The 26,145-nt window shown below is 45.7% G+C and overlaps 1 protein-coding gene across 1 annotated transcript in view; it reads left to right on the top strand.

Moving 5' to 3' along the window:
- Positions 1–2,656: 2,656 nt before the first annotated feature.
- The window catches only part of LOC149435973 (glutamate receptor-interacting protein 2-like), a gene marked incomplete at its 3' end in the record, with an annotated part of 253,129 nt that continues 229,640 nt past the window's right edge, over positions 2,657–26,145 (top strand). The window contains exon 1 of the mRNA XM_089662198.1: positions 2,657–3,049. Within this exon, the coding sequence (XP_089518324.1) occupies positions 2,887–3,049 (163 nt within the window). The remainder of the gene's footprint in view (positions 3,050–26,145) is intronic.

Below are 26,145 nucleotides of genomic sequence, written 5' to 3' on the forward strand. Positions count from 1 at the left end.
CTCAGTTGAAAAAAAAGGTTGCCCACCACTGACCTAAGGCTATGATTGTGATTATGACGATACACTGTGGCCCTGATTAACCCTTTGCTTACTGGGCCCTTAAACCCCCTTCATGACCAGAGCGCTTTTTGCAATATATGCAGTGTCGGATTTGTTTTAAATGTTGCAATGGTTTTGCGGCTCCCAGTCTTTTTTTCCCTCTCGGAAACGGGTCCAAGTGGCTCTTTATGTCTTAAAGGTTGCAGACCCCTGCTCTAGGGGAACCCTGTTAGTAAAACCCTGCAATAGAGGCTCCCTGATACTTCTATGTCACTAACGCTCTACTATATTTCTTTTACTAAAGCCTTTTTATAAACCATTGTGACTGAGGCTCTCTGATTCTCTCTTGCCATTAAGGCTCTCTGATTCTCTCTTGCCATTAAGGCTCTCTGATTCTCTCTTGCCACTGAGGCTTTCTAGTACTTCCTTGTTACTGAGACTCTCTGATACACTGTTGTCACTAAGACCCACTGATTGAGCGTGATTGAGATTCTGCAATTCTCCCTTGTCCCAGGACCCCTACTACTTCCTTGCCACTCTCTGATATCCTTTGTCACCAGGGCTCTTTGATACTTTGTCACCAAGGCTGTCTGATACTTCATTGTCACTAAGGCTTCCTGATACTCCCTTTCCCTGAAGCCCTCTATACTCTCCTGACACTGAGGTTCTCTGATACTCTTTGGTCTGTGAGGTTTTCTGATCCTCCTTGGTCTGTGAGGTTCTCTGATCCTCCTTGGTCCGTGAGGTTCTCTGATCCTCCTTGGCCCCTGAGGTTCTCTGATCCTCCTTGGCCCCTGAGGTTCTCTGATCCTCCTTGGCCCGTGAGGTTCTCTGATCCTCCTTGGTCCGTAAGGTTCTCTGATCCTCCTTGGTCCGTGAGGTTCTCTGATCCTCCTTGGTCCGTAAGATTCTCTGATCCTTCTTGGTCCATGAGGTTCTCTGATCCTCCTTAGTTCATGAGGTTCTCTGATACTCCTTGAGCCATGAGGTTCTCTGATCCTCCTTGGTCCGTGAGGTTCTCTGATCCTTCTTGGTTTGTGAGGTTCTCTGATCCTCCTTGGTCCCTGAGGTTCTCTGATCCTCCTTGGTCCCTGAGGTTCTCTGATCCTCCTTGGTCCGTGAGGTTCTCTGATCCTTCTTGGTTCGTGAGGTTCTCTGATCCTCTTTGGTTCGTGAGGTTCTCTGATCCTCCTTGGTCCCTGAGGTTCTCTGATCCTCCTTGGTCCCTGAGGTTCTCTGATCCTCCTTGGGCAATGAGGTTCTCTGATACTCCTTAGACCATGAGGTTCTCTGATCCTCCTTAGTCCCTGAGGTTCTCTGATCCTCCTTAGTCCCTGAGGTTCTCTGATCCTCCTTAGTTCATGAGGCTCTCTGATACTCCTTGGTCCATGAGGTTCTCTGATACTCCTTGGTTCATGGGATTCTCTGATACTTCCTTTTCACTGAAGCTCTATAATATTTCCTTGTTACTAAGGCCTTTCCCCGGGGTTTAATGATACACTCTTGCAACAAGGCTCTCCAGTACTCCCTTGCCACTTATACTTTCTGATATTCCCTTGTAATAAACTCTCTAATATTACCTTATCACAGAGGCTCTCTGATACTCCCTTGTCACCAGGGCTCTCTAATACTTCTTTGTCACCAAGGCTGCCTGATACTTCATTATCACTAAGGCTCCCTGATAACCCCTGTCACTGGGGCCCTCTGATACTCCCTGGCCACTGAGGTTCTCTGATGCTTCCTTTTCACTGAGACTCTCTAATACTCCCTTGTTACTGAGGCTCTCGCCTAATCCCCTTTCATGGAGGTTCACTGATACTCCCTTATCACCAAGGCTCTCTGATACTCCCTTGTCACAGAGGCTCTCACTCTTTTATCGCAAACTTCTGCACTTCTTGCAATTTCTCCTGTGTTTGCCCTACCATTTACACGCTTCGAGCTGAAAAATTTCACTTGTTTGAAGTTTCAGACCTTCCGCTAATTAGAGCATCTGGAGGATTAATGGCATACTTTGGGTATTTATACATTCTGATGACACATACTTAACGTGTGTATAAATCAAATGCATATGTTCACTGGCTGCCTGAATCCCTTTCTGCAATTAATAACTCGATGAGGCACAGAAATAGATTAGAAAGATAGATAGATAGACTCCTAGAAGGATATTTAGATAAATAGATATAGATAGATAGGTAGATAGATAGATTTTGGAAGGATGGACTCCCGGCATGGGTTAATGGGTTAATATATAGGAGGGGTGATTATTTATATAATCTTTGTCTCTCCTCTCCTGAAGAGCTGACAATTATTTTGACTGTTTTCGCTGTTATTTTTCTGCAACATATATTGCCCCCCCCCCCCACTCCTTCCTTTTCATTGCTTCGTATTCCCCATTTCTGTATCTGGAAGGAGGCTGCCAATGAAGTTTAGCGCTTTGTGAACATTAACGACATGATGTATTTGTTCCACATGTCGCTCTGCCATCCCCGCTGACAGTATCTGAGCTTTGAAGGACCGTGAGAGGCAGCTCATTCTTCAGCCTGCGGAGAGCTAATAACAGGCTGCCTGAGCACTGACTTCTATCCAACATCTCAAACATTCCAGCAAGAAAAGGCTCTGCCCTCCAGAGTTATTAGCTCCTGTGTAGTAAGTCAGCAGAGAGAGAGAGAGAGAGAGAGAAACATATCAGCCCACACAGACCTCAGAAGCAGAGAATTCTCTCAACCTTCTTCTTCTGTGTTGGAGCAGCTCAGCTCAGAGAACCCTCCTGAGACCGACCTCCCCACGGTTAGGACCCCAGAACACAGAGCCACCAGGAGCTGAGAATAGCCTTTCCCCTGCCGGCTCATGAACAGGGTCAACAAGGTCCTCCGTATTGTCAGGAGACCCTCTCGGAGGAAGCGACGGGAGAACACCAGGGCAGGTGAGGATGAGGAAGATGAAGGGGACCAAGAGAGCCAAGACGACACTTGTGAAGAAAGCTTGTGCAGCTTGAGTCTGTGCGTCAGCGGTAAGTCTGAATGTCCCTTTTCTATCACGTCACCCTTAGGTCATCATCACAAAAAAAGCTAATTCCATTACTGGGATTTGTGTGTTTGCTGCCTGGAAACCCAACTTTACCATTAACACTTCGTTGTACAACAACTTCTTTCTGCCTCCCTTGGAGGTCTTTACATGTCCAGCAAACTAGATTTCAACATTGCTTTCTATCTATCCATTCAGTCGTATCCAACCCTTGGCGATTGCATGGACCGTCACTCGTAAGCGACTTTTTCCATGAATTCTCTTAGCAATTATTTTTACGGGGTAGATTGCCAGGTCTTTCCCCAACTCCTACCAACATTGCTTTATATGGTCAAAAATGATGATAAAAATTGGTTTGCCGAAATTAGCAAGTTCTTTTAGTCTCCCCTGGAGTCTTTCCATAACCAGCGGTTTCCTAGTGCAAATAAAATTTCAACATTTCTTCAAAGAGACAACAATGATGAGTATTAATTAACAGTAAAAATTGGTTTGCCAATATTATTATTACCACAATAGATGCCATTTAATTGTAAAAACAAACAATTTGTAGAACATGAATTTATTATTAGTAGACATGTTTGACTCAGTGTGTTGGGGGTAAGCCCTCCTGTCCCTTCAGTATCAAGTCACCCTCAGGTCATCATTACAAAACAGCTAATCCCAGAACTATGATTTGTGTGTATCCTGCTAGTAAACCCAACTTTACCATTAACACTTCATTGCAGTTCCTTTTTACCCCCCTTGGGGGGTCTTTACACTTCCACCAGATAAGATTTCAACATCGCTTCATATGGACAACAATAATGAGTATTATTATTATTATACAGTATTTATAAAGCTCCAATGGTTCGCTCAGTGCTGAGTATTAATAAATGATAAAATTGGTTTGCCGATATTATTATTACCACAGTAGATGCCATTTAATTGTAAAAACAAACAATTTGTAGAACATGAATTTAATATTATTAGATACGTTTGACTCAGTGTGTTGGGGGTAAGCCCTCCTGTCCCTTCAGTATCAAGTCACCCTCAGGTCATCATTACAAAACAGCTAATCCCAGAACTATGATTTGTGTGTATCCTGCTAGTAAACCCAACTTTACCATTAACACTTCATTGCAGTTCCTTTTTACCCCCCTTGGGGGGTCTTTACACTTCCACCAGATAAGATTTCAACATCGCTTCATATATATGGACAACAGTGAGTATTAATAAATGATAAAATTGGTTTGCCGATATTATTACCACCACACTAGATGCCATTTAATTGTAAAAACAATTTGTAGAACATGAATTTAATATTAGTAGACATGTTTGAATCTGTGTGTTGGGGGTAAGCCCTACTGTCCCTTCACTATCACGTCACCTTCAGGATTTGTGTGTATCCTGCTAGTAAACCCAACTTTACCATTAACTCTTCATTGCACAACAGTTCCTTTTTACCCCCCTTGGGGGGATCTTTACACTTCCACCAGATAAGATTTCAACATTGCTTCATATGGACAACAATAATGAGTATTATTATTATTATACAGTATTTATAAAGCGCCAATGGTTCGCTCAGTGCTGAGTATTAATAAATGATAAAATTGGTTTGCCGATATTATTATTACCACAGTAGATGCCATTTAATTGTAAAAACAAACATTTTGTAGAACATGAATTTAATATTATTAGATATGTTTGACTCAGTGTGTTGGGGGTAAGCCCTCCTGTCCCTTCACTATCAAGTCACCCTCAGGTCATCATTACAAAACAGCTAATCCCAGAACTATGATTTGTGTGTATCCTGCTAGTAAACCCAACTTTACCATTAACACTTCATTGCACAACAGTTCCTTTTTACCCCCCTTGGGGGGATCTTTACACTTCCACCAGATAAGATTTCAACATTGCTTCATATGGACAACAATAATGAGTATTAGTAAATGATAAAATTGGTTTGCCGATAAACTGAAAAACAATTAATATTGGAGGTGTTTTATCATGCTGGAAAATAGATGCCATTTAATCGTAAAAATTGTACTTTGTCATCGAACAATTTGTAGCACTCGAATTTGAATATTAGTAGATACGTTTGACTCTGTGTGTCAGGGGTGAACACTAATGTCCCTTTACTATCGGTTGCGTCAACCGTAGGTCATCATACATAACAGCTAATCCAATTATTATGATTTGTATGTATACTGCCAGTAAACCCAACTTTACCATTAACATTTCATTTTACAACAGTTCCTTTTTACCTTCCTTGGGGGCTCTTTACATGTCTACCAGATAAGATTTCAACATTGCTTCATACGGACAATAATGAGTATTAGTAAATGATACAATTGGTTTGCCGATATTACCAAAGGCAAAACAGGTAATAATGGACTTCTCTCACGGTGTGCCATCATGCTGGAAAATAGACACCATTTCATTGTAAAAATTGTACTTCGCCATCGAACTATTTGTAGCACACAAATTTTAATTGTAGTAGATATGTTTGGCTCTGTGGAGTTGATTTACTAAAGGCAATCAGACTGTGCACTTTGTAAAGTGCAATTGCACTCTGCAAGTGCAGTTTCTCCAGAGCTTGGTAAATGAGCAGAAGCTCTGCTAACTCCCATCATCCAATCATACGCAAGCAAAAATTATGTTTTTTTTTATTTTCCTTGCATGTGATTGGGTATTCTTGGCAAAGGAACGCTTTACCTCATTTACTAAGCCCTGCAGCAACTGCACTTGCAAAGTGCACAGTCTACTTACCTTTAGTAAATCAACCCCTGTATGTCAGGGGTAAACCCTGATGTCCCTTTACTAGCGGTTACGTAAACCATAGGTCATCATACAAAACAGCTAATCCAATTATTATGATTTCTGTGTAAACTGCCAGTAAACCCAGATTTACCATTAACTCTATAGGGGGGATTTACGAACATTGGAGCACTCAGAATCTGGACCAGTTGTGCATGGCAGCCAATCAGCTTCTAACTTCAGCTTGTTCAATTAAGCCTTGGCATTAAATCCTGGAAGCTGATTGGTTTCTGTGCAGAGCTGCACCAGATTTTGCACCCTCCAGTCTTAGTAAATAACCCCTTTTATTGTACTCCAACTCCTTTTTGCCTCCCTTGGAGAGGGGGAGGGGCTTTATATGTCCACCAAATAATTTCAACATTGTTTCATATGGACCATATTGATAAGTATCAAGCAAATTGCTTTGCCGATATATCTAGTGACAAAACTGGTAATATTGGAGGTATTCTAGACGCCATTTAATCGTAAAAATTGTACTGATACAAAAACAATTTGTAGCACATGGATTTTAATATTAGTAGACATGTTGGATTCTGTGTGTCAGGGATAAGCCCTAATGCCCCTTCACTATCACGTCACCTTCAGGTCATCATACAAAAAAAGCTAATCCAATAACTAGGATTTGTGTATATACTCCCTGTAAACCCAACTTTACCTTCATTAGACACCAATTCATTTTTGCCTCCTTTGGGGCATGTCCACCAAATAAGATGTCCATTTATTTTACATGTAACAAAAATGATGAGTATTAGTAAATGATCAAATTGGTTTGCCAATATTACTGGAGGCAATACTGGAGGTGTTTTATCATGCTGCAAAATAGACGCCATTAAATCATAAAAAGTTGTAGTCATACAAAAAACAATTTGTTGCCCATGAATTGTAATATTGGTAGATATGTCTGGGTCTCATTGAGAGGCGCTTCATTGGTCGCCTTATTGGCCGAAGCAATTCACCAGTTTGTTGCACCTACAATTTTAATACTAGTTGACATGTTTACTAAAACTGGAGCACTCAAAAACTGGTGGAGCTGTGCATGGCAGCCAATCAGCCTCTAACTTTAGCATGTTCAATTAAGTAATATAACCTGGAAGCTGATTGGTTTCTATGCAGAACTTCACCAGATATTACACTCTCCAGCAGGGGCGGACTGACAACTCATGGGGCCCCCGGGCAATAGGGGATCATGGGGCCCCTGTGTCCTTGCCCAAACTCAAAAAAGCCTATGAAAAAGGTACCAGGGGCATCTCATGGGGCCCCCTACTGACCCCGGGCCCTCAGGCAGTGCCCGAGTTTCCAAATGGTCAGTCCGCCCCTGTTCTCCAGTATTTACCCCCTGTGTGTCAGGGGTAAGCTCCAATGTCCCTTCACTATCATGTCACCATCAGGCAGGGGCGGACTGACAACTCATGGGGCCCCTGGGCGATAGGAAATCATGGGGCCCCTGTGTCCTCACCCACACTCAAAAAAGCCTATGAAAGGTACCAGGGGTATCTCATGGGGCCCCCTACTGACCCCGGGCCTTCGGGCAGTGCCTGAGTGCCTAAATGGTCAGTCCGCCACTCCCATCAGATCATCATACAAAGAAGCTCTGATGACTTCCATCATCCAATCATGTGCAAGCAAACATTTTTTTTTTATTTTCCTTGCATATGATTGGGCATTATTGGCAAAGCTTTACCTCATTTATTAAGCCCTGGAGCAACTGAAACAGTCTATTTGCCTTTAGTAAATCGGCTCCATTGCTTATTTGTTTTTTATTTTTATTTTTCAGAAAACCCTCTGTCTTTTTTTTTTTTTTTACATATATATAAAAAAAAATAAAAAACCCAGAGGTGATCAAATACCACCAAAAGAAAGTTTCTATTTGTTTGAGAGAAAAAAAAAATTGTGTCCTCCGGCGGATGCCAGCATCCGTCTTCCGAGTTCCGTTCCCTGCGACGTCATGACGTACGGGGGACGGAACTGGCCGGAAATTTGAAAATTTTAAAAGTGCCATTCACTAAATACACTAAAATCACATAGTATAACATTCCTGTATCAAACCATTTCACATACATTGTGTCCCGAGTGCTTTGTCCGGCGCCCTGCCTGCACTTTTACCACCCTTTCTGCCTGGAAACTGAGAAACGTCCACGGCGTCCAAAAAGCGTCTCTTTAGGTCAGACGCGGTTTTAGACCGGCTAGAGAACAGCGATAGTAAATCAGAACCACTTGCAGAATTGAGTGATAATGATTGGTGGGGGAAATTCCTCATCAGACACTGAAAACGATTCTGCGACTGAGCTCAGCGATGTGTGAACTTGGCGCTCTATTTCACATTTCAGTGTTTTTGGTTTGATTATATTATTGAAATAAATTTATTATTATTTTTTATGATTATTTATTAAATTATAATTTATGATTTCGTGTTTCAAATTTTATCCTCCCCGGGATGTTTACTAGACTCTTGTCCGGACAGATTTCAGGGAGTTATTCCTAAGAATTACAGGCCTACAATAAAAAAAATACATATTTCCATGCAAAAAAAGTACCGCTTAGAGCACAGAAATATGGACATAATCAGACCGCTAGGGAGGTTACCATAAAAGTATAAAAAAAAGAACACGAAGATGCTGTAACCCGCAGATTGTTCATCACTAAACCCCGCCGGTAGATGACTCGGTTGTAGGGTGTCACCGCACTTTGCACATTGACGTCTGCCTGGCTGAATCAGCTTGCCTGGTGTTTAGGAAGAGGCTGCGGCAGTCGGGAAGTGAAGGTTTCCCAGCACGATGCGTTTGAAGGCTGTAAAGCTATTCCCAGCCGAGAGACCCACTTCACAAAATATTCGCAACTTATTTCCCCAGCGACTGCAGCACTGATAGCGCCTCTACAGCATCTTCCAGGCTGCCCTGCGCTGGGCTATCAGGGGGATGGAGACGCTCCATCTCCGGAGTGCATTTTATATGGAGGCTTACGGCCTGTTTTATTACACATGCGCTTCACCTGAACGTATTTAACCATCGCAGCCGCTGGAACGCTTTGGATTAGTTCAGCGTAAAGACAAGATACGGCGGAAGAGCGCAATTAGAGCGCTGCAATTCATTTCCACAATCATCCGTCAGTAACAAAAAAAGAAAAGGAAAAAAGAAGCTAGCCGTGAGGTTTTCATTCAACCTGAATGTATCGCACATATCAAAGACTTCCTATAGTTACATATTTCTTTAACCACTTGAGTTCCGGAAAGGTTTTACCCCCTTCATGACCAGGCCATTTTTTTTTGCTATTCGGCACTGCGCTACTTTAACCACTTGAGCTCCAGAGGATTTACCCCCCTTAATGAAAAGGCCTCTTTTTGCTACTCGGCGCTGCACTAATTCAACTGATAATTGCGCGGTCATGCAATGCTGCACCCAAACGAAATTTACGTCCTTTTTTTCACACAAATAGAGCTTTCTTTCGGTGGTATTTGATCACCTGCGCGCTTTTTATTTTTCACGCTATAAACAAAACAAGGACAAAAATTTTGAAGAAAAACAATATTTTTTACTTTCAGCTATAAAAAATATATAGTAAACTCAAAGTTGGTTATAAATTTAGGCCAAAATGTATTCTGCTCCATGTTTTTGGTAAAAAATATCCCAATAAGTGTATATTGATTGCTTTGTGTGACAGTTATAGCGTCTACAAACTATGGGATAGATACTGCAATTTACGCCATTTTTCTGCTATACAGCGCTGCGCTAGTTTAACGGACAATTGCGCGGTCATGCAATACGGTACATAAATTAAATTTACATCCTTTTTTCCCCACAAATTGAGCTTTCTTTCGGTGGTATTTGATCGCCTGTTCGGTTTTTATTTTTTGCGCTATAAAAAAAAAGTCTGACAATTTTGAGGAAAAAAAACAATATTTTGGACTTTTTGCTATAAAACATGTCCAGTAAAAAAAAAATGCAAAAATCAAATTTAGTCATAAATTTCTGCCAAAATGCATTCTGCGACATGTCTTTGCTAAAAAAAAAACCAAATACGTGTAAATTAATTGGTTTACGTGAATATTATAGCGTTTACAAATGGCGGGAAAGATACTGGGATTTTAGGGTTTTTTTTATACTAATAATGGCGGCGATCAGCGAATTATGGCGGCGATCAGGGACTTATGGCGGCAACCAGCGACTTATGGCGGGACTGCGGCGGACATTCTGACATTGGGGGGTACTGACTTGGGGTCACTGACATCCCCAAAAACACTAATACAGTGATCAGTGCAAAAAAAAACCACTGACACTGTACTAATGGCACTGGGGAGGAAGGGGTTAACCTTATTTTGCAGGGAAGGGTTATCTGGGTGAGGGGGAGTGTTTTACTAGGGGGCGGGGTGTGTGCTGGGCGGGACAAGGCTGATCGAGAAAGAGAAACTGTTCTTTCTCGATCAGCTCATCCTCGAGCTGACAGGGAAGTGACAGGCAGCACAGCTACTGCAGCTGTGCTCTCTGTCACTGTTTGCCGCCGATCGCCGAGACATAGCTGCTAAGGAGCGGCTGTGACCTGGCGACTGACATCTGCGGCGGTGATCCGTGGGACAAATAGGGTGGCGGCACGCCTCGCGCGCGCCCCCTATTTGTTTACAAAACACACGTTTTAAAGCGTGGTTTTGCCTGCGAGTGCCGCCCTGCCGCCGTATGTGTACAGTGGCTGGGCGGCATGTAGTTAACTGGTAGTTGCGCACTCATGCAACACTGTATCTAAATGAAATTTATATCAGGCAGCACAGCGGCTAAATGGTTAACACTTCCACCTGGCAGTACTCGGGTCGTTGGTTCGAATCCCAGCCATGGCACCTCCTGCCTGGAGTTTGCATGTTCTCCCTGTGCCTGCGTGGGGTTCCTCCAGGTACTCCGGTTTCCTCCCACACTCCAAAGACATGCTGGTAGGTTAATTGGATCCTGTCTAAATTGGCCCTTGTACATGAATGTGAGTTAGGGACCTTAGATTGTACGCCCCTTGAGGGTTAGGGACCAGGGGCGGACTGAAAACCCATGGGGCCCCCTGGCAATAGGGGATCATGGGGCCCCTGTGTCCTTGCCCAAACTCAAAAGTGCCTATGAAAAAGGTACCAGGGGCATCTCATGGGGCCCCCTACCTAGGGGCTGACTGACAACTCATGGGGCCCCCGGGCAATAGGGGATCATGGGGCCCCTGTGTCCTTGCCCAAACTCAAAAGTGCCTATGAAAAAGGTACCAGGGGCATCTCATGGGGCCCCCTACTGACCCCAGGCCCTCGGCAGTGCCCGATTTTCCAAATGATCAGTCCGCCCCTGGACCGGAGTTCACGCTTTAGTAGGCTTGCCCACCAAGTGATGAACGCTGCTCAGTTTCTGTGCCGGGAAGTGGCCCTTTCTGGGTTTGATCCAAGAGCCCCCCCCCCCCCCCCCCAGGCAGCAAAAGAGAAAGCAGATCATTAACCAGAACAGCAGATGAAGCTTCCTCACCTGCCTCAGTACCGCCACTCTATTCCGCACACTTGTCCCTCGCAGCCGCGGCAGAAAGCGAAGAGTGCTTCCTGTAGGAAAAAAAAAAAACGTCTTTCATCTCTATTATTTTAACCTAGCATTTTCTTTGTCTCATAAATTTTAATGAGGGTCTTTTTCTCTTTATTGCACTTCTAGTTTTCCCTTCCTCCTGAATCTGCCCTCCTGCGGCCCTAAAAGGAAGAGAGTAATTACCATGCTGCGTTTCCGTATCTCGGCGCTGAAAGAACAAACTGAGTGAAGGCAAAGGCGGTGCGGGAGGCGGGGGGAGAGAGCGGGCCCCGATCACCTGTCTGGACGTGTTGGCTTCAGACTAGCAAAGCCGGCGCTGTCAGAACAGCGGATTCATCCTGCTGATTGAGTGCTGATGGGTTTAAAGGAAACCCAAAGGAAATAGGTCGGGTGATCTGCTTCGGAAAATGCTAGTTGCCTGGCTAACGTGCTATTCCAATGGAGTCAATGATGCAGAACACATATGCAAATTAGGAGTGCAGAGACTAAGAAAGTATTGAAGCCAGAGGCTCAACATTACAGCCAGGGGCATCCCTAGGGTTGGTGTCACCCGGTGCCAGAGCAATTGGTGACACCCCCTCCGACGATCCCCGCTGAATGGATCAGATCTGCGGATTGAGCATAATGGATCGGAGTCCGATCCATTATCCTCCCCAATCCGCAGATCCGATTGGTCGGCTTGCTTTAACCTCTTCACGCCGGCCGAACACAAATGTGTAGCCTCCCGGGGTCTGGGCCTAGACGCTGAGCGGCCGCACATTTGTGTTCTATTAAAAAAGAACATATGTGCTGAGAGTGCGCACCCTACGAGCTCCCAGCACACATGTCCGGTACTCACGGAAAGGTCCCGATCTCCTCTTTCGATCGGGACCTTTCCCGATCATGTGATCGCTGTGACGGCATGTCACGGCGGTCACATGCCCCTAAACCCCACCCCTGGCTTCTGAAATCCTTAAAGGGCCGGGAGGCGTCGGCGCCAAAGGGTTAAAACCAGGGGCGGACTGACAACTCATGGGGCCCCCGGGCAATAGGGGATCATGGGGCCCCTGTGTCCTTGCCCAAACTCAAATTAGCCTATGAAAAAGGTACCAGGGGCATCTCATAGGGCCCCCTACTGACCCCGGGCCCTCGGGTAGTGCCTGAGTTTCCAAATGGTCAGTCCGCCCCTGGTTAAAACTTACCTTTTCGTGGAGATCAGTTAACCCCGTATAGGTTGCAAACAGACGATCCCCGCAGGATGGATCGGATCTGCAGATTGGGGAGGATAATGATCCATTATGCTCAATCCGCAGATCCAATGCATCCTACGGTGATCATCGGTTTGCATTAAAACTTACCTTTCTGTGGAGCGGGTCCGGTGTCACCTAGTGCAAAAGGTGTCACCCAGTGCGGCACGTACAATCAGGAAGAGTAGAAGCAGGGGTGGACTGACCATTTGGGAACTCGGGCACTTCTCGAGGGACTGGGGTCAGTAGGGGGCCCCATGAGATGCCCCTGGTACCTTTCATAGGCTTTTTTGGGTGTGGTTTGAGTGTGGGCAAGGAAACAGGGGCCCCATGATCCCTATTGCCCAGGGGCCCCATGAGTTGTCAGTCCACCCCTGGGTAGAAGCTAATGTTCTTCACACAAAACTGTGCTTTGTCAAAACCAAAAGATGACAATGGTGCTTAAAAGCGATCTGATTGACCATGCCTATGTAGCGCTGCCCCCGAAGGGGCCGCTAAAGATTAGACAGGTTTTTTTCTCAAAACAGGGCAGAGGCAGCCGGTCACAGACAGGCGGGCTGCCTCTGGGATTTGGGACGGGATCTGGGGTGATGTGGGATACTCCAAAACGGAATGTTTTTCTAGTAGGCGACACTTTGTACTTTGCAGCAGTAGCACTAGTGTAGGTAGACTGGAACAGTCCAAGGTTCACGACTGGGGACCGTGAAGTAACTTGAACATAGGTAAAGGCAGACTAGAACATTCCAAGGTTCACGACTGGGGACCGTGAAGTAACTTGAACATAGGTAAAGGCAGACCAGAACAGTCCAAGGTTCACGACTGGGGACCGTGAAGTAACTTGAACATAGGTAAAGGCAGACTAGAACATTCCAAGGTTCACGACTGGGGACCGTGAAGTAACTTGAATACAGATAAAGGCAGACTAGAACAGTCTATGGTTCACAGCTGGGGACCATGAAGTAACATGAACATAGGTAAAGGCAGACCAGAACAGTCCAAGGTTCACGACTGGGGACCATGAAGTAACTTGAACATAGGTAAAGGCAGACCAGAACAGTCCAAGGTTCACGACTGGGGACCGTGAAGTAACTTGAACATAGGTAAAGGCAGATTAGAACAGTCCAAGGTTCACGACTGGGTACCATGAAGTAGTATGAGCACAGCAAAGAGGCTTCAGTCACTGAAGTCTGGTACACAATCAGTCCATAGTTGCAGCCTCTTGTGAAGTAGTCCATTATTCAGTCAAAAGGGCCCCAGGGACAAACAGCTCCCCTCCTCTCAGCTCACAGATCCAACCCTGCAGGGGGCAAAAGACTATTTAACAACAACCCAGCCACCATCTGGGCACACCTCCCATTGTGTCCGGAGGACTCAGCGAAACACTGATCATTGTACGGGACCTCTGTGTGAGGTCCTGATCATGTGATCACTGATTGGCCAATCAGTGATCACATGAATAGTAGTAAACAAGATGTCACTTTCTGACATCATTGCTTACTACGTGTAAACTCTGTGAATGATCACAGAGATCACATGGTACAGGGCTATTCTCAACAGCCTTGTACCATGTGACAAGCTGTGACCAATCACGGCTCTCACAGTATTTCTCAATGGCTGCAAGAATGCAGCCAGAGAGAAGGAGAAATTATTTCTTTTACAGCCTTTTGTAAAAGCAATCAGTGTAAAAAAAGAAAAAAAAATCTTCATTACCCCCCACAAGTAGTACAGTGTCAGCTAGGGTGACGATATGTTAAAAAAAAAGAACTAAAAAACATGAATAATAATATAAAAAAATAAAATAAAAATGTAAAAACTAATTTTGAAAAATTATAATTTTCGGTTATAAACTAATTCAGGTTATTTTTTTTTACTAAAAAGATAGCTGAATACATTTTGGCCAAGATTTATGTAGAAATATTATTTATTTGCAAAATTTTATAAGAAAACACTTTAAAAAAAAAAAAAATAATTTTCATTTATGTAGCAAAAAGATAAAAAAAAAACCCAGTGCTGAATAAATACCATCAAAATAAAGTTTTATTTGTCTCAAAAAAAAAACCTAAAAAAATTAATATGGGTACAGTGTTGCATGACCGCGCAATTGTCATTCAAAGTGTGATAGCGCTGAAAGCTGAAAATTGGCCTGGGCAGGAAGGGGGGGAAAGTGTCCGGACCGGAAGGGGGGGAAAGTGTCCGGACTGGAAGGGGTGAAAGCGTCCGGACTGGAAGGGGTGAAAGCGTCCGGACTGGAAGGGGGTGAAAGCGTCCGGACTGGAAGGGGGGAAAGCGTCCGGACTGGAAGGGGAGAAAGCGTCCGGACTGGAAGGGGGGGAAAGTGTCCGGACTGGAAGGGGGGGAAAGTGTCCGGACTGGAAGGGGGGGAAAGTGTCCGGACTGGAAGGGGGGGAAAGTGTCCGGACTGGAAGGGGGGGAAAGCGTCCGGACTGGAAGGGGAAGAAAGCGCCTGGACTAGAAGGGGGGGAAAGTGTCCGGACTGGAAGGGGGGGAAAGTGTCCGGACTGGAAGGGGGGGAAAGCGTCCGGACTGGAAGGGGGGGGGAGTGTCCGGACTGGAAGGGGGGGGAGTGTCCGGACTGGAAGGGGAGAAAGTGTCCGGACTGGAAGGTGGTGAAAGTGTCCGGACTGGAAGGGGGGGAAAGTGTCCGGACTGGAAGGGGGTGAAAGTGTCCGGACTGGAAGGGGGGGAAAGTGTCCGGACTGGAAGGGGGGGAAAGTGTCCGGACTGGAAGGGGGTGAAAGTGTCCGGACTGGAAGGGGGGGAAAGCGTCCGGACTGGAAGGGGGGAAAGCGTCCATACTGGAAGGGGGGGAAAACGCCTGGACTAGAAGGGGGGGAAAGTGTCCGGACTGGAAGGGGGGGAAAGCGTCCGGACTGGAAGGGGGGGGGGGAGTGCCCAGACTGGAAGGGGGGGGAGTGTCCGGACTGGAAGGGGGGGAAAGTGTCCGGACTGGAAGGGGGGGGGGGAGTGCCCAGACTGGAAGGGGGGGGAGTGTCCGGACTGGAAGGGGGGGAAAGTGTCCATACATGAAGGGGTTAAAATGACTTGATGGGTGGGAGGAGTGGGCATTCCTAGACAGGCTCTATTTACATAGGTAACACCCACAGGTGATGCTGAGCCTCCATGATTGAAAGAACTAACATCCAATGAATGTGAGGGGCGGACCAGGGACAGTCAGGCTGGGGAAGGAAGCGCTAGATGTGGTGCTGGGCGTCTTCCAGCCAGGAAATGGGGCGGAGCTCTATCTGACTTGCTGCAGCTTCTAATGCACATTGTGAGAAGCTCACAGTGTGCGGTGACATCAGAGGAAGAAATTTCTGCACAGAAGAGGAGCCGCTACAACTGGAGGAAGAGCGGAGTTCATCTCTCATCCTCAGGGCTTCACATGTCCTTAAACCTGCACAATGTGAGACGACTCGCAGGAAACCTACTACTGCTTGAGCCAAAGCTTTGATGAGTACGATCGTCTTCAAGGCCAAACCTGTCACATGTGAAGGAAGATCACAGGGTTGTGGAACAAATTGAAATAATCACCTTTCCTCTCTACATTCATGCTGCTGTTGTGGGAACTGGGAAGCAGTGTTAGTGCCGCCATTGGAACCGCTTCAGCAGAAAGCTGCATGGGATCGGCCTTAGGGCCCATGTACACGGCGGCTGATAAACGGACGTTCAGGAGCTGTTCTGCGTTTTTTCTCAGCAGCCCCTGAACTCTCCCTAATGTTCTCCTATGTGTCCATGTACATGTCGTTTACAGGCAGTTGAGTTTACAGTCTTTTTTTTTTAATGCAGAAAACTTGCGTTCAGGAGTAGATTTTTTCAGCGTTTCAAACGCCAAATGCTTGTAAACGCGGCTAAACGCAGGTGGACACAGCGGACACTGATCGAGGGGCTGTGAACGTGGGTGACATTTAGAAACATGGCCCATGTTTATCTACATGGGCCGGACGGGAAGTGGTTAAAAATTCCCTGACCCTTTCCAAAAAGCAACTGAAAAAAAGCATAGATGTGAACGTGTCCCATAGGAAACCATGTTAAATGGACTGTAGCGCCTTTCTGCAAAAAGCACCAAAAACGCATCCGTGTGAACTGGGCCTAATGGGGGAAAAGAAGCTTCTGCCTGGGATAGGACTAGGAAGGATATTAGAATCGGGATCAATGGATACAAGGTACGGCATGCTGGGACTGTCACTTTTATGTCACTTCTGTTCCTGCCAATGTTCAATGTCCCCGGCTTCCCCAGATTTGTCACATTAGTGAGTCATTCCATCACACCTTCTCTGCCGAAGGGCACAAAACGCACCGACTGACAGTCCAAACAGCGGCAATTTTCATGTTACTGCTCTTATTTAGACCGGCAATGAAAACACGACACATCTGTCTGCAATGCCGGGTTTATGTTTTTAGACTTTTTTTAAATCTTAACCACTTGACCTCCGGAAGATTTTACCCACTTCATGACCAGGGCTTTTTTTTTCGCTATTCAGCACTGCGCTACTTTAAGGCTCCGTTTCTTTTAAGCTCCTAGAAGTTATCAGAATTTTTTTTCTGCCCCTAGAAGCTAAATAGTGTTCTCCTATGTGTCCATGCACACTACTGTAGGCTATCAGCATTTTTTGACCTTCAGCGTCTAGAACAAGGTTTCTCAACCTTTTTTCGAGGCACCCTTTAAAATTATGGACAGTCTTGAGGCACCCTTTAAAATTATGGACAGTCCTGAGGCACCCTTTAAAATTATGGACAGTCCCAAGGCACCCTTTAAAATTATGGACAGTCCCAAGGCACCCTTCAAAATTAGGGACAGTCTTGAGGCACCCTTTAAAATCATAGACAGTCCTGAGGCACCCTTTACAATCATAGACAGTCCTGAGGCACCCTTTAAAATCATGGACAGTCCGAGGCACCCTTTAAAATTATGGACAGTCCTGAGGCACCCTTTAAAATTATGGACAGTCCTGAGGCACCCTTTACAATCATAGACAGTCCTGAGGCACCCTTTACAATCATGGACAGTCCCGAGGCATCCTTTAAAATTAGGGACAGTCCGAGGCACCCTTTAAAATTAGGGACAGTCTTGAGGCACCCTTTAAAATTATGGACAGTCCTGAGGCACCCTTTTACAATCATAGACAGTCCTGAGGCACCCTTTACAATCATGGACAGTCCCAAGGCATCCTTTAAAATTAGGGACAGTCCGAGGCACCCTTTAAAATTATGGACAGTCCCGAGGCACCCTTTAAAATTATGGACAGTCCCGAGGCACCCTTTAAAATTATGGATAGTCCCGAGGCACCCTTTAAAATTATGGACAGTCCGAGGCACCCTTTAAAATTATGGATAGTCCCGAGGCACCCTTTAAAATTAGGGACAGTCCGAGGCACCCTTTAAAATTATGGACAGTCCCGAGGCACCCTTTAAAATTAGGGACATCCCGAGGCACCCTCTAAAATTAGGGACAGTCTTGAGGCACCCTTTAAAATTAGGGACAGTCTTGAGGCACCCTTTAAAATCATAGACAGTCCCAAGGCACCCTTTCAAATTATGGACTGTCCAAGGCACCCTTTCAAATTATGGACAGTCCCGAGGCACCCTTTCAAATTATGGACAGTCCAAGGCACCCTTTAAAATTAGGAACAGTCTTGAGGCACCCCATTCTAAAATGTAAAAAAATATTCTAATACAGAATGTGTCAACATCCACACACGTAGGACACCATTAGAGGTGATTTATTCTTCCAAATCAAATACAATTTTGCACACTGGTACTGACTAGTATTCCTATGTTTCTCTTCTCCATAAATTTTTCTCCATCACTGAGCTATGGTGACCCCAGCACTGATGAAGAGGGGCAGGGGAGGGTCAAACTAGGATGTTGTGCAGGGGGCTGACATCCTCCTTAACTGATGATGTCATTGGTTGTCAGGACGCCGGCGGCTAGAAGGTCGTAATGGTGAACAATGGAAACCTGGGGCTTTTTGCTATTAAAAGGCAGGCCTGTCCCCCCCCCCGCTGGATTGTATAGAGTTTTGGACAATTTTTAGACATTTTGGCAAGGCACCCCCGAAGAAACCTCAAGGCACCCTGGTTGAGAAAGGCTGGTCTAGAAGCAGAAAAAAATTGTTTTTGAAGTTTTTTTGAGCGTTTTTTTTTTAGCAGAAAAAAAACGCTAAACTCTACTAGAACGCTCCTAACAGCTTTTTTTTTTCCTCTACATGTACTGTAAAAACCCTAATAAAACTCTAATTCTCCTAAACGCTTCTGAACACTGCTAAAACGCTACTAAAAATGCTATTACCAGCGTTTTTATACTAGCAATTTTCCCAGAATTTTTTTAGCTTAAAAAAATGCTAGTGTGCATGGAGCCTAACTGGCAATTACTCGGTCATGCAACACAGTACCCAGGTGGAATTGATAGAATTTGTTTTCATGCAAATAGAGCTTTCTTTTTGGTGGTAATTGACCATCACTGGGTTTTTTATTTTAAATTATATAAACGAAGAAATACCAAAAATTGTGAAAATAAAATGATATTTTCTACTTTCTGCTATAAAATATATCCCAAAAAAAGGTAAAAAATCTAATTTCTTCATAAATTTAGACCAAAATGTATTCTGCTATATGTCTTTGTAAAAAAAAAATCCCAAAAAGTGTATATTTAGGCAGCTATACTGGGAATGGTGATGATCAGCGTCTTATAGTGGGGCTGGGATTGTGTGGTAAGGCAGAAAAAAATTTTCTTTCATTTTGGAAAGAGTTATGCAGGCCATAGACGGGTCGAAAACCAGCTGTTTTTTTATTTAAAAAAAAAAAAAAAAAATCAGTCGCTCGATCGGCCGACGTTACCACCAAACGCTAAAAAAATCAGCCGATTTTCGTCCCGTCTACGGCCGGCATTTAATTACTTCTGTCCCTGCAGAGAGCTCCGCTATTATATTTGACATGAAAAGTCTTGCGGTTGCAACAATGTATCCATTTGTATCCATTTGTATCCATTTGTATCCATTTCGGATACAGATGTTTTTATTCGGATACAAATAGATACATTGTTGCAACCGCAAGACTTTTCATATAAAATATAATAGCGGACTGGAATTCTTCTTCTTTTCTTCTTTTTCTTCTTCTTCTTGCAGGTCACGGCTCATGCGCAGATTTTTTTATCGGTAAAACAATCGGCCGATTTCCCCATCATTGCCGGGAAAATTGGCCGATCGGCAAAATCGGGCAATTTTTTTCCAACTTTAGCGATAAAACAAATGTGCCAAAACCCCAAAAAACGGCCGACCAATTAACCCACTAATGGTGCAAAAATCGGCCGATTTTTATTTTTATTTAGTTTTTCGAAAGAAAGTTCTTTTGGAATTTGACCCGTGTATGTCGGGCTTTAACCCCTCGCCTACAGGGCACTTCTGCCCCCTTCCAGTCCAGGCCAATTTTCAGCTTTCAGCGCTGTCGCACTTTGAATGACAATTGCGCGGTCATGCAACACTGTACCCATATGAAATTTTTACTTTTTTTGAGACAGATAGAGCTTTCCTTTGTTGGAATTTAATCACCTCGGGGTTTTTTATTTTTTGCTAAACAAATCAAAAATAAATGAAAATTTTGAAAAAAATAGTTTTTTCTTAGTTTTTGTTTAAAAATGTTGTAAATAAGTGATTTTTCTCCTTCACTGATGTGCGCTAATGAGGTTGCAGTGATGGGCACTGATGAGGAGGCACTGGTAGGTGGCATTGATAGGCATCACTGATGGGCACTGAAAGGCAGCACTCATATATGGTACTGACTGGCACTGATAGGCGGCACTGACTGGCACTGTTAGGTGGCACTGATAGGCAGCACTGATGCGCACTGATAGTCGGCACTGACTGGCACTGATAGACGGCACTGATTGGCAGCACTGACTGGCATTGATAAGTGGCACTGACTGGCACTGATAGGTGGCACTGAAAGGCAGCTCAGATGGACACTGATATGTTGCCTTGATGTGCAATGGTAGGCACTGATATGTGGCATTGATGTGGCACTGATGAGCACTGACAGGTAACACTGCTGGGGCTACACTGATCATCAGGGCACACTGATGATCAGTGTAGATGTCCCCTCTGAGGAATGCCGATTACCGGCTCTCTGCTCCTCTCCTCTGTCAGTGTGACAGCTCGTGAGGAGAGCAATGCCGATAACCGACATTTCCCTATGTACATGTGATCACCTGTTATTGGACACAGCTGATCACTTGACCGAGCCGAAATCTTCGGTTCTTTCCGTTGATCGGTGATCCGCTGTGTCCGAGGGACACAGCGCAATGCCGATCGCCACGCCGCGCGCCCCCGGAGCCGCGCATGCGCAGTTAGAATGGGAGGAACCGCCTTGCGCCCGTCATTGCCTTATATGGCTGGCGGGAGGTGGTTAAATCCCATTGATAATCTGTGGAATGACTTGAAGTCTGCAGTCCACAAACGGTCACTGTGAAATGTCACTGAACTTGAGCCGTTCTGCAAAGAGGTGCAAAATTAGTAGAGACATCCCAACAGACTAAAGGCTGAAATTAAAGCAAAAGATGGTTCAACAGAATATTGGCACAAGGGGTGGGGGAGGGGATCCTTTTTCCAACTCAGCGATTCTGTTTTTTAATTTAAAAAAAAAAATTTCTGACATGTCTGACATGACTCAGTAAATACAGTTGGATAAAACAAAAATGGTGTCTGTCTTCATTTTCAGGCTGAAAAGCAGCAAAATGTGACTGTTTTAAAGGGGAGTGATTCTTTTCTATACCCGCTGTAAATACGGAGGCTTCAGCTGGGCTTTAGATTTTCCATGACAGCAGAGTTCTCCTTTAGTCCTGTAATACGTAGGTTGGCAGTTCTATTTTGTCACCTTTATGTTTCCCAAGTTCCCCGCGCTTTACCTCCACAGCTCTCTGCATAAATCACCGCGCCGCCCCCCCCCCCCCCCCTCCAGCGATCTCGGTAGGCGCCCTACTTTCCTTTTTGTAATAGCTACAGTAAAATTGCGCCCATCCCTCGAGGAACATTCCACTTGAAAAACAGCATGATTTTAACGTTGTTAGGGCTCTGGAAACTGCCACCGATCCATCATCGCCGTGGCAACCTGCTGTTCTTACAACTCCTTCCCACCGCTTCGTCTGAACGCAGAATGCGACAACACCGCCTCATCTCTACCCTCTGCACCACACTCACCTCTGGAATTCAATTGCAAATGTAATTACAGGCCGTAATAAAGCGATTAGTAATATGTAGGATTTATAGGTGGGGTTTATTGCCAAATAACGGGTGGTAAAACATAGGAGCCGAGCTTGCGTTTTGTTGTGTCATTTCAGAATATTTACACCATTAAATAAATATTAAAGTACAACTAATGGCAAAACTTTGTCCAGTTTTGGATGGAGTGGAGAGGGACTAGAACCCCGGTCAGTTTTTTTTATTGCTGTCTCTGTCCATTACGGCGATTCCCCCTCTCTATCTGTCCTGTTTTCCATGATCATTGAACGTGAAGGTAAAAGTCCCAAATTTTGGGTTGTCCCCAGAAAGGTAATAAGAGGGGAATCTTCCAAGGGGGAAACTAGTTCTGATGACCCGGGGGTCCCCAAGGTATTCCTTTAATTTGCAGGGATTTCCTCTCACTTCCTGTTTGGCTGTGTGGCAGGAAGTGTAGGTAAATCTCTACCATGGGATTTCCTCTCACTTCCTGTTTGGCTATAGGGCAGGAAGTGAAGGAAAATCTCTACCATGGGATTTCCTCTCACTTCCTGTTTGGCTATGGGGCAGGAAGTGAAGAAAAATCTCTACCATGGGATTTCCTCTCACTTCCTGTTTGGCTATAGGGCAGGAAGTGAAGGAAAATCTCTACCATGGGATTTCCTCTCACTTCCTGTTTGGCTATGGGACAGGAAGTGAAGGAAAATACCATGGGAGTTCCTCTCACTCCCTGTTTGGCTATGGGACAGGAAGTGAAGGAAAATACCATGGGAGTTCCTCTCACTCCCTGTTTGGCTATGGGGCAGGAAGTGAAGGAAAATCTCTACCATGGGATTTCCTCTCACTTCCTGTTTGGCTATGGGGCAGGAAGTGAAGGAAAATCTCTACCATGGGATTTCCTCTCACTTCCTGTTTGGCTATGGGGCAGGAAGTGTAGGAAAATCTCTACCATGGGATTTCCTTTCACTTCCTGTTTGGCTATGGGACAGGAAGTGAAGGAGAATCTCTACCATGGAATTTCCTCTCACTTCCTGTTTGGCTATGGGGCAGGAAGTGAAGGAAAATCTCTACCATGGGGTCTCCTCTCACTTCCTGTTTGGCTATGGGACAGGAAGCGAAGGAAAATCTCTACCATGGGACACAGATGGTGAAAAAAAAACCTGACAGGGGCTATAACCCTCCCTTACTCTATCCAAAATGCAAAACTAAAGTTTTGCCTATAGTTCTGCTTTAAATAACTGCCATGCCTCATAAGAAAAAAATAGGAAAAAAAGTTTTAAACATTCAATTAAACTTAAAGTGTATCCAGTGCCCACACTTTTTTTTGGGGTGGGGGAGGGTTAGAGCCCTGCCAGGTTTTCACTGCTAAGACCAACAGCATGGATTACAAAGCTGAAATTGGGGCTTCAGTGTTTGAGTTTAGAAACTCATGGCTTGCATGTGATTGGGTATTCTTTGTGAAGTAGAGCTTTACCACATTTACTAAGAGTAGAGTAACCGCACTTGTAAAGTGCACAGTTTATTTGCCTTTAGTAAATCCAACCCTTACTGTCCTAGGGTGAGAATGCAGGATCCGGGGAGAGGGGATATAGTGAATGCAGGGTCCGGGGAGAGCGGATATAGTGAATGCAGGGTCCGGGGAGACCGGATATAGTGAATGCGGGGTCCGGGGAGACCGGATATAGGGAATGCGGGGTCCGGGGAGAGCGGATATAGAGAATGCAGGGTCCGGGGAGAGCGGATATAGTGAATGCAGGGTCCGGGGAGACCGGATATAGTGAATGCGGGGTCCGGGGAGACCGGATATAGGGAATGCGGGGTCCGGGGAGAGCGGATATAGAGAATGCAGGGTCCGGGGAGAGCGGATATAGTGAATGCGGGGTCCGGGGAGAGCGGATATAGTGAATGCAGGGTCCGGGGAGAGCGGATATAGTGAATGCGGGGTCTGGGGAGAGCGGATATAGTGAATGCGGGGTCCGGGGAGAGCGGATATAGTGAATGCGGGGTCCGGGGAGAGCGGATATAGTGAATGCGGGGTCCGGGGAGAGCGGATATAGTGAATGCGGGGTCCGGGGAGAGCGGATATAGTGAATGCGGGGTCCGGGGAGAGCGGATATAGTGAATGCAGGGTCCGGGGAGAGCGGATATAGTAAATGCGGGGTCCGGGGAGAGCGGATATAGTGAATGCGGGGTCCGGGGAGAGCGGATATAGTGAATGCGGGGTCCGGGGAGAGCGGATATAGTGAATGCGGGGTCCGGGGAGAGCGGATATAGTGAATGCAGGGTCCGGGGAGAGCAGATATAGTGAATGCGGGGTCCGGGGAGAGCGGATATAGTGAATGCGGGGTCCGGGGAGAGCGGATATAGTGAATGCAGGGTCCGGGGAGAGCAGATATAGTGAATGCGGGGTCCGGGGAGAGCGGATATAGTGAATGCGGGGTCCGGGGTAGTAACACTTTAAGGGAAAGATATTACTGAAATATTTAAACATAACCAATTATCAATTTTACCAACAAAGGAAAACATTTTCCTCTCCTGCCGGCCGTCTCAGTATTTGCAAGCTGCAATGTGTTCTGCATGTTACTTCCAGATGGCAGATCTGTGTGTTTTGTATATGAGGGGACTAATATGAGCTTTGCATTGCATACAAAGGACAGCGCTCCAGGCAGTCTTCTGGCTCACTCACTGACCCCGGGTGCCGACTTACCCGATGCACTGAATGAAGAAGGCTCGACTTTCTTCGTCTAGAGCTTTGAGTTGTACTGGAAAACAAGGAAATGTTCGGTGAGAAAGTCCTCCATACATAAAGTGACTTCCCGAGCCGTGACTGCAGAGCGTTAGACAAGCCACCCAAGACCAATAATTCAGTTTTGGGAGCTGGTAGGGAGTTACAATTCCCAACAGCTTCTTATGCTGCCCATATATTAGACAATTGTATTGCTTTACGTCAGCCTTCAAATTAAAAATTGAAAAATGCCTTTCAACTGGCAGTGCCGAGGTTTCAATCGAATTCCCTAGCAATTCCAATCATTAGGTAGCTGGTAACCGGGGAAACAAATGAAACCGTGAATATCGGGGAAACAAATGAAACCGTGAATATCAGATTGCTTTGGCTGAATGTGGATGGAAAACAGCAAAATGGCTTGGGGTATGTGCAGCACTATATCTCCTGGGAACCCCGATGGGGAGATCTGCGAGCCTGAATTCCCCAACCTGCACACCTGCCGTAGCCATCACAATGGACTCCCATTCCACTGATGGATTCTTGATGTATTATGGGGCCATTTCCTCCTATGTTTTCATTGACTTGCATTGTTTTAGAGAAGTGGTCTCCAGACTGCGATCCGGGGGCCGGATGTGGCCTTTTGCTTGCCTTGCGCTTTTATTCCCACTGATTCAAGACACTATTCCTCCCACGGACACTGACAATGGGACATAATTCCTGTTACTGACAACAACAAGGCACTATTTCTCGCCTTCACACCAACAATTGGGCACTCCTGCTGACACCAACGATGAGGCACTATTCCTCCCACTGACACCAATGATGAGGCACTATTCCTCCCACTGACACCAATGATGGGGCACTTTTCCTCCCACTGACACCAATGATGAGGCACTATTCCTCCCACTGACACCAATGATGAGGCACTATTCCTCCCACTGACACCAATGATGAGGCACTATTCCTCCCACTGACACCAACGATGGGGCACTACTCCTCCCACTGACACCAATGATGGGGCACTTTTCCTCCCACTGACACCAATGATGGGGCACTTTTCCTCCCACTGACACCAACGATGAGGCACTATTCCTCCCACTGACACCAATGATGGGGCACTGTTCCTCCCACTGATACCAATGATGGGGCACTATTCCTCCCACTGACACCGATGATGGGGCACTATTCCACCCACTGATACCAATGACAGGACACTATTCCACCCACTGACACCAGTGATGGGCACTTACTCCTCCCACTGATACCAATGATGGGGCAGTAATCCCCCCTCTGACACCAATGATGGGGCACTATTCCTCCCACTGATACCAATGATGGGGCACTATTCCTCCCACTGACACCAACGATGGGCACTTACTCCTCCCACTGACACCAATGATGGGTCAGTAATCCCCCCACTGATGCCCATGATCAAGCACTATTCCTCCCACTGACACCCATGATGGGGCACTATTCCTCCCACTGACACCAATGAGGGTGCGCTTTTCATCCCACTGACACCCATGATGGGGAACTATTCTTGCCACTGATACCATTGATGGGGCACTAATCCTCCCA

This window comes from Staurois parvus, unplaced genomic scaffold (assembly GCF_062004578.1).
Source record: "Staurois parvus isolate SC_StPar_1 unplaced genomic scaffold, SC_StPar_1.0 ptg001436l, whole genome shotgun sequence".
Taxonomy (NCBI): domain Eukaryota; kingdom Metazoa; phylum Chordata; class Amphibia; order Anura; family Ranidae; genus Staurois; species Staurois parvus.